Source organism: Euprymna scolopes, chromosome 13, assembly GCF_053919585.1.
Source record: "Euprymna scolopes isolate OS-2025 chromosome 13, ASM5391958v1, whole genome shotgun sequence".
Lineage (NCBI taxonomy): Eukaryota > Metazoa > Mollusca > Cephalopoda > Sepiida > Sepiolidae > Euprymna > Euprymna scolopes.
In genome coordinates this window covers 143,359,684-143,371,904 of record NC_136494.1, presented here as the reverse complement: position 1 = coordinate 143,371,904, position 12,221 = coordinate 143,359,684, and the positions used below count along the sequence as shown (strand labels likewise).

At 33.0% G+C, this 12,221-nt stretch overlaps 1 protein-coding gene across 1 annotated transcript in view; it reads left to right on the top strand.

Annotated features, from left to right (window-relative positions):
• LOC145292211 (UDP-glucose:glycoprotein glucosyltransferase 1-like) overlaps positions 1 to 12,221 on the top strand; it is a 300,458-nt gene that overhangs the window by 51,040 nt on the left and 237,197 nt on the right. Inside the window, exons 10-15 of the mRNA XM_080138524.1 lie at positions 3,208 to 3,307; positions 5,032 to 5,092; positions 6,922 to 7,077; positions 7,840 to 7,926; positions 8,662 to 8,781; positions 11,589 to 11,674. Of these exons, the coding sequence (XP_079994650.1) occupies positions 3,208 to 3,307; positions 5,032 to 5,092; positions 6,922 to 7,077; positions 7,840 to 7,926; positions 8,662 to 8,781; positions 11,589 to 11,674 (610 nt within the window). The remainder of the gene's footprint in view (positions 1 to 3,207; positions 3,308 to 5,031; positions 5,093 to 6,921; positions 7,078 to 7,839; positions 7,927 to 8,661; positions 8,782 to 11,588; positions 11,675 to 12,221) is intronic.

Below are 12,221 nucleotides of genomic sequence, written 5' to 3'. Positions count from 1 at the left end.
AATATTGACGTTATTATTTCGAAATTATTATTTAAGATGGGAAAAGTAGGGGTGTTTTGCAACTATTCTTTATTACGACTGTCGCTATTTTCTTACAACTAAACAACTTTAACCCGTTGACAAACATAAGAACAATTGTAGTAAAGCCAAGACTACTACTACTACTACTACTACTCTCTATCCGTCTCTTTTCCTTCTTTCCTTTTTTATTTTTTGTTTACATTTCTAGATATAAAATAGTTGTGTGAGAACGGTGAATTTGTTGACACATTTACTAATCTGTTTCAATATTAGTTTTATTTCATTTTATTTTATTTAGGTTTTATTGTTTTGCTACAGGTTCTATTAATTATTTTTTTTAAATTTTAAGTTTCTATAACTTGGTTGAAGGATTTCAATATGGGTTTTTCATTCTTATATTTATCGGTAGGTTCATGTGCGATTTTGCTGCTAAATGACTTTTTTCTGCGTTCGATTCGTAGGAAAATCATGTTTAATTTTCGATTTTTGAGCGATTATTCAGAAAAATAGGTAACTTTACATGAACAGGGAGGATTTTTTTTTCATGTTTGAGTGATCCGTCCGTGATTTTTCATTTTGATATACTTTCATAGAGATGTTTCTATTATATAAAAATAACTCTATTTTCTTTATGTCACAAGTGTCACACTCATACATGAATTTTATAGCTAATATAACATACTGACTCAACGGGTCACGGGTAGTCTAGTATATATATATATATATATATATATGCACTGTGGAAATTCTACAACGGACTCTTTCATATATAATATATTGCTGTTGGCATTCTGTGCATGTTCAGCATAAATGGAGGCTCTCTAATATTATTGTAGCTCTTTTATTAAAACTGCAAAAGTATTTACCTGAGCTAGCAAGGACGCTTGGCATAGCCCGGTCATAAAATATGCTTGAATATGATATTTTAATTTATGCAGATTTCATATATATTATTATAGATTCAATTTTCTATTGATTCTTATAAATTATAAAGTTGTGATTTAAAAATAAAAAAATATGTCCATATGATTTGGATGCATTATATTCAATTCATTCAATTTTCACCTTAAACAAGGTACAGTGCCACTTTGAAGTAGGGGCCTACTATCGGGGACATAAATTGCAGGGGTATTATGAAGGGAAATGTGTAGCAAGATGTCTGTTCACATTACACTTGAACTTCTGCATGTCAGTACAGTTGGGAAAGCAGGAATCCGGAAGGGAATTCTAAAGTCTAGCAGTTCTGGGAAAAAACTATTGGAGTAGGTTTTCTTACACCTAGGGATCTCTACTGTTTAGGGGTGGGATTTACCTATTTGTTGGGTATATTTATGTTGAGGTGGTACAAGTGTTTGTTTTTTCATCAGAGCATTTACCATTGAAATACTTGTAGACAGAGGGATGCAACATTTTGTCGATGGGACAAAGGCTTAAGCTTAGATGACCTTAAAGGTTTAAGGTTCAGCTATAGTGAATAGCGGATAAACTTATTTCAGTTGCCTGATGAAGGGCCTTTGGTTTTATAATAAACCAATTGTTCCGAAACATTAGCATGTTCAGTGTAGCAACTATGTAATATTTGTCTATATAAATAAAAATATTATACTCTGTTTTTTTTTTTTTATTGAGCACTCTTAAACTCGTTTTAATTCATGGGTTTTATCCTCTGAATACCTTTAACTTTGTGTGTGTGTGTGTGTATGTATCTGTATGTATGTATATATATATATATATATATATATATATATATATATATATATATGATGGCAGCAAGTTCGATCTCGAATATTGCCATTACTTAATATGGGAAGACAGTTAAGTGGTGATGCGCATGAAAGTGGCTTTTAAGCCTGGCCAAACTCAGGCATTCTTTGGTACAGCAGACATGAGTGTCACTCGCAGCACATGCTGAACGGTCACTTCTAAACCACCTATGTCTTGCACGTCTGCCTGCAGTTCACACAAGTTAGTTTTGGCAACATAGGATTGTTTTATTGACGTCCATATCTGTATTAGCTTTCATTGAATGTTTGTTTGCTGTTTTAGGCTACAGCCAGCCATTTTGTTATCGAGATACACCTGATGGTAAAATGTGTATTCCATTACATATCAAGTAATGCCTGTGCTTGAAGCTTTTTATAGTGAGGAAAGACTTTGCACCGAGCAACAACCACCATATTGAACCAAAAAGAAGAGCAAGTCAACATCATTGCTTGCAACAGCCACCACAGGTTTTATATGCGGGTTTTCCTTCTAGAGAGGTTGCCTTCATCACAGCATATGCGAACACTCCCCCTCCCCCCACGCCATTTCATCCATGACTGGGATTTAGGTTGCTGGACATCATAGTATACTCCACATGCCGGTGGGTCATGTACACCACAGCTGAAGGGGCTTAAGCTCCTTTGGAGGTTTCTGTCAGGGTTACCTCACCCTTAAACTTTAGTTAAAAGAACCTTAACCCACAGGGCAGTTGAGGTCCAGTTATATGTGCAGGGCACTTGCAGTTCATCAGAGCCCCCGTCTGCATGGCAATGGTCACGACGTGCACGTGAGGTTGATTTGTCTGGGAGAAGCACAGTACGACGCTAACACATCAGTGTGCTTTTAACACACGTCCGCACTAGAATTTGACCATATGTATAACTTTAGTTCCTTCAGCTATAATTGGAACTGAAAGCAAAACTTGTGAAGAATTCTTGGTAAAATTATTCATTACAAGAAATGGCAGATCATAACAATTAAATGATAATCACTTGCAAGAAAAAGATGTAAGCGTGCGACACACAAAATAACATGCTATCATATTATAGGCATATATAAATTTTTAATTTGTTAATCACATGCTTTCATTTTTGTTGATTTTTAACCTGATTCCAAATTTCTTTAGACTTATTGTTATAATAAATTCCACAGCCAAACAACGTCGCAGCCCACAAGAGCCATGACAGTTAATGAACTGGAAATTCAAGACTCGAGTTTCGCTCTCATTTGGGCTCATTAGTTAGGCATTTAGACAGACAGATTTTCTCTAACTGATGAGCCCAAATGAGGGCGAAACTCGAGTCTTGAACTTTCGGTTCATTGACTATCATGGCTCTTGTGTGCTGCGATGTTGTTTGGCTGTGGAATTATTATATACAATCTCTCACATTCTGAAAAAACTTGTTATCCGTCTCATTTCAGATTTGAGTTTGCAAGCTGCCACGAAAGCGCTAACAGCTCCGCCTGAAGAAGCATTGAACGTGTTAAAAACAATCAGTCAAAATTTCCCCGTGCAAGCCAGGTTAGTAGACCAAAAACCACAATCAGCAAGAATCACTTTCAACATTTACATCATGTTGACCAGTTTTCATCAGGCCAGCAATTAATTCTGCTTAATACTTAAATAACTGACCATTTAATCGGTCAGTGTATGCTCATCTCTATACTTACGTACACTTGAACAACATCCTGTCCATATGAAGACCTATATACCAGACACAGCCTGTCATATGGGCGATTCAAGCCATCTGTTCTGTTACTGGGTTTCAATTTGAGTTCAATCTTATGTCTGATAATGGTGCAACATAAATGATATGGACATTGCTACAGAATATGGAATTGAAAAAAAACTAGATTTGAGATGTGTTTATTACATTCATCTGGGGAAAAATAGCTTATTTTGACGATTGTTGCCAATGTTTGGTCTGTTTTGGCATAGAATCATTGAGAAGAATACACAAAATTATATCTGATAATTAGTGATAGGACGGTTCCAATATTTTTTCAGATTCCAATACAATTCCCGATTCTGTACTAAATTCTCGATTTCAATACAATTTCTGATTCCATACGAAATTCCTGATTCCGATTGTTTATAAATCTCTAAATATTTAACCATGAAGTTATTTTTCACGATTACTATAAAAACATTTAATGTGCAGATATTTTATCAAGCGTGAAAATAGATTTGTGGGGAATGATCTATGGATTTTAGTTTTACTGTTAGTTTAAAATTAATAAATGTTTATTTCATTATTACGACCAGCAATAGGAAATTTTGCTTTAAACAATATCAAATAAAAAAGACAAAAGAATCATTTTTGGCATCGCAAAATAAGCATAAATTTTTCCAATACCGATTTCAATACTCCCAAAAGTTTAAATTTTTCCAATTCCGATTAATCGTCCCAACACTAATAAGTCTGTCTGTCAAGCTCCAGCCCCTGTCTCATCACCACAATGCTGCATCCATTTACTTGTTTGACAAGTACTTCCATGGAATGTCGGCTGATGATGATCTTGCTGCACTTGTACCCCTTCAATGAAAATAATCTCAACCCTCTTGACCAGCAACAAAACCTTTCATTGTAGAAATCCGCAGATGGTAGAGAACTTTCTACTCTATTGGAGTTTTTTTTTTAACCGTTTCCCTTTGGAATTCACTCCTAGCTCCCTGTTTTCCTGACTGTATAAACATGCAGGCATTTAAATGTAATGTGAACAAACATCTTTCTGTCTGCACATTTGGATGACTCTTATAAATCTGGCCCTTAATCACAACATGCTTTGTTAACAATGAATAAAGTTGAAAAACAAAATGGTAGATCCATGCCATTAACCAGACGAATGATCCATAATGACTCATCACTCCTCATTTTTTTTTTTAGGATGAATTATTTTTTTAATATAAGATTAAAAAAATAAGTTTATTGTGTTTTATTCTTTTGTAAAATAATTAATTTATACTAGATAAACAACAAACATCATGTGAAAGTCACATAAAAGCGAGGAACACAAGCACACAAAAAAGCTGTCACAATTTATAGATATAGAAATCACCTAATTCTAAACTGTTATCTTGATTTATTCTACAAATGATTTTCTTGAAACATCTGACATTTTATTTTACATAATTTCATTGTTTCTGTTGAAAAATTGTTTAACAAAATTTTCTATGAATAATCTCTTTTTGGTCCGTTTTAGGAATCAGGTTAATTGACTTTTGTTTATTTCTTTCATCTCCAGGTCTCTTGTCCGAACAACAGTCCCAGATGAAATTCGTAAGGAAATTGTCAAAAACCAGAAGGTAACGTTCTCCATATTTGATTTACAATTTGAATATCAATGTTTTGACAACTCTCAAGATCTATTTATTTCTACTAAAAATAAAAAAGCAAAATCTATTGGTCAAAGTTTCAGTTGATGTAACCTCGCACCTTTTTCTGGTGCGTTTGGAATCTATACAGAATTTGAAACTGAATGTTATATTCCTAATATGTAGGTAGATTTTTCTCATTCCATCAGCCATGTAACCATAGTATAATGGATAAAGTGGTTGAGAAACAATCCGTTTCAAGCAACAATCTTCTAGAGGTTGAAGGTTCAATCCTCACTATGGGTGATACTAAGATTGTCATAAAAATTGCTTCAGACTGCTTCCTGATCATGGCTGATGAAAAGAGAACAATTTACCCTCATTCAAGTATTTAGTTCTCTCCCACTGCAAGAATTGTGACACCAGAGCCAGAAAGTGGGATTGAGAAGAATGTCACTGACCAGCAAAAAGCCCCCCATGCTGGTATTCCCCAGTAAGGGCACCTCAGGTGATTAGTAATAAACTAACCCCTTCTCAACAAAAAAGGCAAAGCCTGGGAGAGTGGACCTTCTAGAACTGCACAGAAAGAGTATTACACCACAGTAAACAGGGACCAAATCATTACAGTAATGGTCTAATCTCTGTTGATTCTGGGGAGCCGAGAATAAAAATCCCTGGCTCGAGTTTGCCTCCATGGATTGAATAAAAGTTTTAGTTAGAAATTCTGTACAAATACAGCAACAACAACAATGTACCTGAAGAAGGTTGGAGATTATATTGCCCACTTTCTTATTCTAGTCAGCTGTTCAGCATTAAATGATATAATTAATTCCTGCTTGTATTATATAAAGACTGAGAAATACAGAAAAAAAAGCCCTAATTGGTTGAATCAATACTGAAACAAGGACAATTGGTCAATCTTTATTTCTATTACATAGAGGGCATCCAGCTAGGGGTTTTTATCCTGGACCCCCAAAATCAACAGATTAAACCATTCCTGTAATGATTTGGTCTCTGTTGATTTTGTATTGAGAGTTGAGTTCTGTGCAGTTCTAGAAAGTCCACCCTCCCAGCCTTTGCCTTCTCTCTTTGAGAAGCGATTAGTTTCAGGCTAATCGCCTGAGACGCCCTCACCAGGAAATGTTTACAGGGCTGCTCAGGCACTTTTTGCAGGTCAGAGTGCCCTTCCTCAGGAGGGTTGACTTCTCAATTTAATTTTTACATATTCAGCATCTTAGCATTAAGAGCCCAAAAAAATAAAGACGTCTGTGATTTGTTGCTTATGTTTTTCATTTGGAGTGGAAATGAAAGAAACAACCAAACATATTTGGGGAAAGATTGATGGTGGGGACAACTTTAAATGGCTGCCAATAGCAAGCAGAAAATACTGAGTATATTCAGCCTTATACATTTAGTGTAAAGATAGTTCCTCTTATGCCATTCTATATGATTTACAAGGGTCTGCTTGAACACGCATCAAAAGTTAATTGGTCAGCTTTATTTCAAATATATTTTAAGTCAAGTTGTTAAGTCAGTTGCTACCAATCAAGAGAAATAGTGGGGGGGGGTCTGCTTTGAATTGATGTTTTCCCCCAATGAATATAAAGAATTAGAACTCGATATTTTTTATTTTTTTTAATCTTCTGCCATTTCTGTGTCTATGAAGTGTAGTGACAAGTTTTGTTTTTCTCCCTTTTGAACAATCATAATAATTTGAGAAAATCAATTGATTTGTAATATTTTTGACTTTGCTTTACCAAAATTTTTTTTTTTTTTTTTTATAATTTAAAAAAAAAAAACAATGTTTCTCTTGTTTTCAGCATTTTGAGAATTACCACAATTTGTCCCCCGGAGAATGTTCCATGTATTTGAATGGCATTCCAATTGATATTGAAGTCTATGATGTTTATACGTTATTGGACACAATGAAATCGGAAGCAGCCGTTATGGAGGGACTCTTCTCCCTTGGCGTCACGGTAACTCATTTGGTTTCTTGTTTATTCTAAAACTCATTGGCAAATATTTGAAATTAATTCTTACCTTCAGTCCACCTTTTTATGTTTTTATATAAAATATTTCTTGTTTAAAAAACTTTTTCAATATTTATAAGTATTTGTAGCCTGTAGGCTAGACTTTGGATTTTGTGATCATGGTTGGTGATGGATAAAAAAAATGTTGAATATCATATGATTTTTCATTGAAAAATTAAAATTATAAATAAATGCACCAAAATCTTGCACGTGAAAAATTAATAGTTTATACACATAATAATTGACACTCCTTTTGTCTTGCATTAAAAGTGATGATTTTCTCCGTCTGGCAGCTTATTTTGTCTTCTATTTTATTTAAGTAAATTTTAATTATGAATATATGTATTAAAAACAATTCCTTAACTCGCTGTACTTCCCAGTGTTTTCCCTAGTTTAATGTTTAGAGAAAAATAAAAATATAGTCAGTTTTACAATTTTTAATTTTAATTTTTTTTATTGGATTTAAAAAAAAAATTGTTTCATGTTTCCCTTATTTTATTTTTTATTGCAATTAATATTTGATTGATAGTAAATGAAAAAAAAATTGAATATATATTTATCAAAGAAATTACTTATAAGTAACATTTTTATCTACAAGTGAAACATTTTCTAAATCAAATGTAACTTTAGAATCATTTCTATTCCCCAACAAAAGATCTATAAATGTTTTCATTATGTAATTGTATAGTATTCCATGTTAATTTTCAGGAAGAAAGTTTAAATAAATTGGTGAAGATGGATCTGAAAAATACTGTGGAAGACTATGTACTTGATTTCCGCCATTCTGCTATTGAGGTAAGAACTGACCAACATTTGTTTTGTATCGTGTCAAATCCGAGCACCGAGTTACTGTAACCTCATCAGCTGCTGGATAGATTTTTCACTTTTCTCTATGAAGCTTATCTAATTTTTTGTCAGATTCAAAAATTCCTATGCAGCCAAATAAAATGCATTCAATTGTTGTTTCATTATAGTAGACATTATTCCGGATTCAAAGGCTGGACTTTTGGGACAAAGCATAGTTTCAGCACTCCAATTATGCCATAGACTAATTAAGAATTACAAGGTAACACTCATAAGTACTTCAGATAAAATTAATCTAGAAGTCAAGGCCACGGTAATGAATTAAATGTCTCCAAATATACCAAAATTTTAATGCTTAAAACACCTACATTCACTCTGAAGAAACATAAGCCTGACTTTTAAAAAATCCTTTGGAATAATCACGTATCAAGGCTTAAAACCACTTGAGAATAAGGATTAAAGATATTGTCAATTGAATGATAAAGAATATTATGAGCGGATTGAAAATGATTCCTACAATGAACAAAATTACTTGACGATAATTCATGAGCAGTATTTATTGATGTTCGATTTTAAGATGACGATATATCCCACAGGGAAGCAATCCTATATTAATGTGTTCCACAGATTGAAAGTTCTTTTCTTTTTTGTTTTTTCAGAATAATGCTATTCGTGTCATTATTGGTAATTTTATTAATTTTAACTTTTTATTTTTTCCTTTTTAAGTACATAAATGATTTAGAAAAGGATGCCAAATACCGGAGATGGCCAAGCAGTATTCAGGATATGCTCCGACCCACTTTCCCAGGAATGTTGAGACATATCAGCAAAAATATTTTCCACATGGTATGTTGGGAACATTTATTTTACTTTTAACTTTTAATAAGCCATCAACATAAGTTTATTCAGAGAATTTGATTTTGTTAAAAATATTATGATTAAAGAACATGAGATTAGGAAATAAATGAATTTATTTTCAAAATAAATTCATTAACAAGGATTGTTGAGATATGTTTGAAACACAATGATTACAGGTTTAATTTTTTGGGTCATTTTTGATACGCCAGTAATATACAGTCTCGCAGCTGATGAGTAATACAAGCGGTTATACACACGAGACAAAATCCAGTTCTGTTTCAGTTACTGCCGAATCTATAGTTAGAAATAATTCTTGTTTTAGGTTGGACATTAAGAGTCAAATATTTTTATTCTGATCAATATTATTTGATTCTTTTGAAATCAAAAAAGGAATCTACATAATTTATGCAAGCTTTTTGAAATTTCACAATTGATTTTAAAGAAACTTTTCTAATACTATTTCACATAATGAATACCTCATACTCCAAATAGATTGAAACAAATCCTCTCGGAAGACAAATCCTCATAATTTTTCCTGGAAAATTTATTATTGTAATCAGTGTTTTCTAAAGTTGACAAGATTTTAGAAAATAGTACATAGTTGGGTTTATGCAAATATTTATTCAAATGCGTTTTGAATAGAACACATCATCCAATAAGTTCTTGGCTGAATTAATAAAACAACTTTTAGACAAAACTTAATTCATCAACATCATCAACATCATCATCAACATCAAAAAAATTCATCATCAAAAGATCATCAAAAAAATCATCATCATCATCTAGCGTGATTTACTTATTCTAATGTGTTTCTAACAATTAATATCGTTTTTTTTTTTGTTTTTGTTTTTTTTTGTAGAATTTGTGCAAAAATATTGGTCTTTTTTTCTTCCTTATTTGTAGCCCTTTAAAAACAATTTCTTCTTTCTGGTATTTATTCTATCTTTGCACAAGGGACAGGGAGAGAAAAAGTTTAAAAGATATTGTATAACTTTTAACTCTTCTACATGTTAGAATAGGGGTGGAGCGTTTTTTCCTCATTCCTCCCAACTTTGCTCACGAATGAAAGGAAGTCATGGTGAGAGGTAATTTTTCTTTCTGTTTTTCTTTTTTCTTTAAACTAAAGATTCACCACCTATCAAGGCCAAATGCCACTCAAGGATAAAGGCTGATGGGTTTGTCAGGTGGATGGTAAGATAATGTGGTGATTGGTAACAATGGTTGAAATTTGGCAGAATTTGATTAATCAAGAGGATGGCTTTGTTTATATTGGACTTCAAAATGGCTGTAGTCAACAAGGAAGTAACCTCAGTATATTGTGTTCCACAGAGGTTAATTCTAGGAAAAAAACTTTTGCTCATATAAGTTATGTTAAGTTTTAGGTGCACAGTAAGAAAGGAAAATTATTTACAGTGGTTGTAGTTTGATGAGTTTGTGTTAATGTTTTACAGAGGGTAACCATAGATTAGAGTTGAATTGGCACCTGCCATTAAAATAATGATAAAACAGAAAGGCTAACGACATCTCTCCTATGAGAAAAAGGCTGTATAGCCGAGAAGATTTTTTTTTTTTTTTACATGGTAGTCACCACTTATCAAGGCCTGGAAGCCACTCGAGGATAAGGGTTATTGTGTGTACAATAATCAATGGGATAATATCGTAGTAATCGTTAGTAATGGAGATTTGATAAACCACCCCCTTAAATAAGACACTTTATCAGGATATCCCTTACTAGATTTTGAAGTTGGTTTTGTATTCTGACAAGTCTGAGCAGCACCTCTCTATTTTGGGACATACACCACCCTTATTCAGGTAGAAGATTACCTTAGGCGTGAAATACTTTCTGGAACGGTAGAATGATCCAACCATTTTCTTAGCAACAAATTTGATGTAAATCTTCGTTTCAGGTTTAAAGTGAAGGACAATCCAAAATGCTTATCAAAACAGAAGTCTTCAAGAAAAGAGCCATTTATTTGAAGTGAGGAAAAGTGAGGATCCAAGCATTGATGGTGAAAAGAGAGAATCTTTGTTTTAGATGCATAAAAACCAGCTACCTTTTTCCCCATTGTACCTTGTGATACAGGTCGAAAGATTTGTTTTGATAATTTTTTTTTAGGAATCACTACTTATCAAGGCCTGGAGGCTACTTGAGGATAAGAGTTAATGAGTGTAAAGTGATCCGTGTGACAACACTTCAGTGATAGATTTTTGGTAGGAATTGGTCAGAATTGGGCTATTTAAGAGGACAAGATAGCAAGAATTTGTTCTTATTAGACTTGAAGATGATCATGTTGTAGTCAGCTGGGAACAGGTCAGTGGAACAGTTTCACGGGTGGACAGTTCTAGGAAAGAGAGAATCAGATTTTGATCATTAATGTTCTCTGAAGTGTTGTGTCATCCGCATAAATGTTGATGAGTGATCTTAGAATGTGTTTAGGGAGATCACTGATGAATATCACAGAGAGGGGTGGGCCTAAGATTGATCCATGAAACACGTTAGCATTGATACTATGTTCAGACTTTTGCCCAACTGCTTTTATAAATCTATCCAAGAGAAAAGATTTGATGGTTGAGAGGACATTTCCAAATATTCTATAGCTAGTAATCTTCTGAAGAAAACCTTTATAATCAATGGCTACTTCTTGTCATAATAATCAATTTAAAAAATTGTTTTAGTTTAAAAAAAAATCTTTTTTATTATTGTCTTGATCCTGTTTTATATGTAGCCTTTGTGGAGAGCTAAAATATTTTTTAACAATTTTTTTGTTTTAATCATTTCAATTTGTTTTCTTCAGGTTTTTGTTTTAGATCCTGCTCATCCTCAAAGTAGAGATTTATTAAAGATAGCTGAAGCATTTTATGTGCATAGTGCCCCCGTCAGGTGAGCCACTCTCTCTTTCTCTTCACCTGCTTTCTACAAAACTAAATCTTTTTTTATATATACACATTTTACAAAAATTTGCACAAAAAATGAAAAGCAAAATTTTTGAATTATCAGTAATTTTCAAAAATATATAAATTCATTTTATAGCAGAATTTTGCTTTTTGTATATCAGAACAAACTAATTATATTTTTCCTTTCAATTATTTTTTAAACAAATTTGATTTACGTCCTGTTTTTTCGTCATTTGATTTTTATTTCTCTTTCTGTGCCTCTTGCGTGCGCTTTTCCTGCTTTTTCTCTCTTCCTCTTCGAGTCTGGGTTTGAATTTGTTTGCCTCATACGATCAAAATGATTCATAAGAGACAGAAGGAAAGATTTTGTTTCACAAAAAAACAATACATGTACACACATCCCCACTTATCCCCAGATTGTGAAATTCCTCTCAATTTCAACTTTTCTCATCGGCCCATCACATCCCTGCTTTATTATTTAAATAATGTGACTATTTCTTGCGTCTATGTGTTTCTCACCTTTACGTAAATTA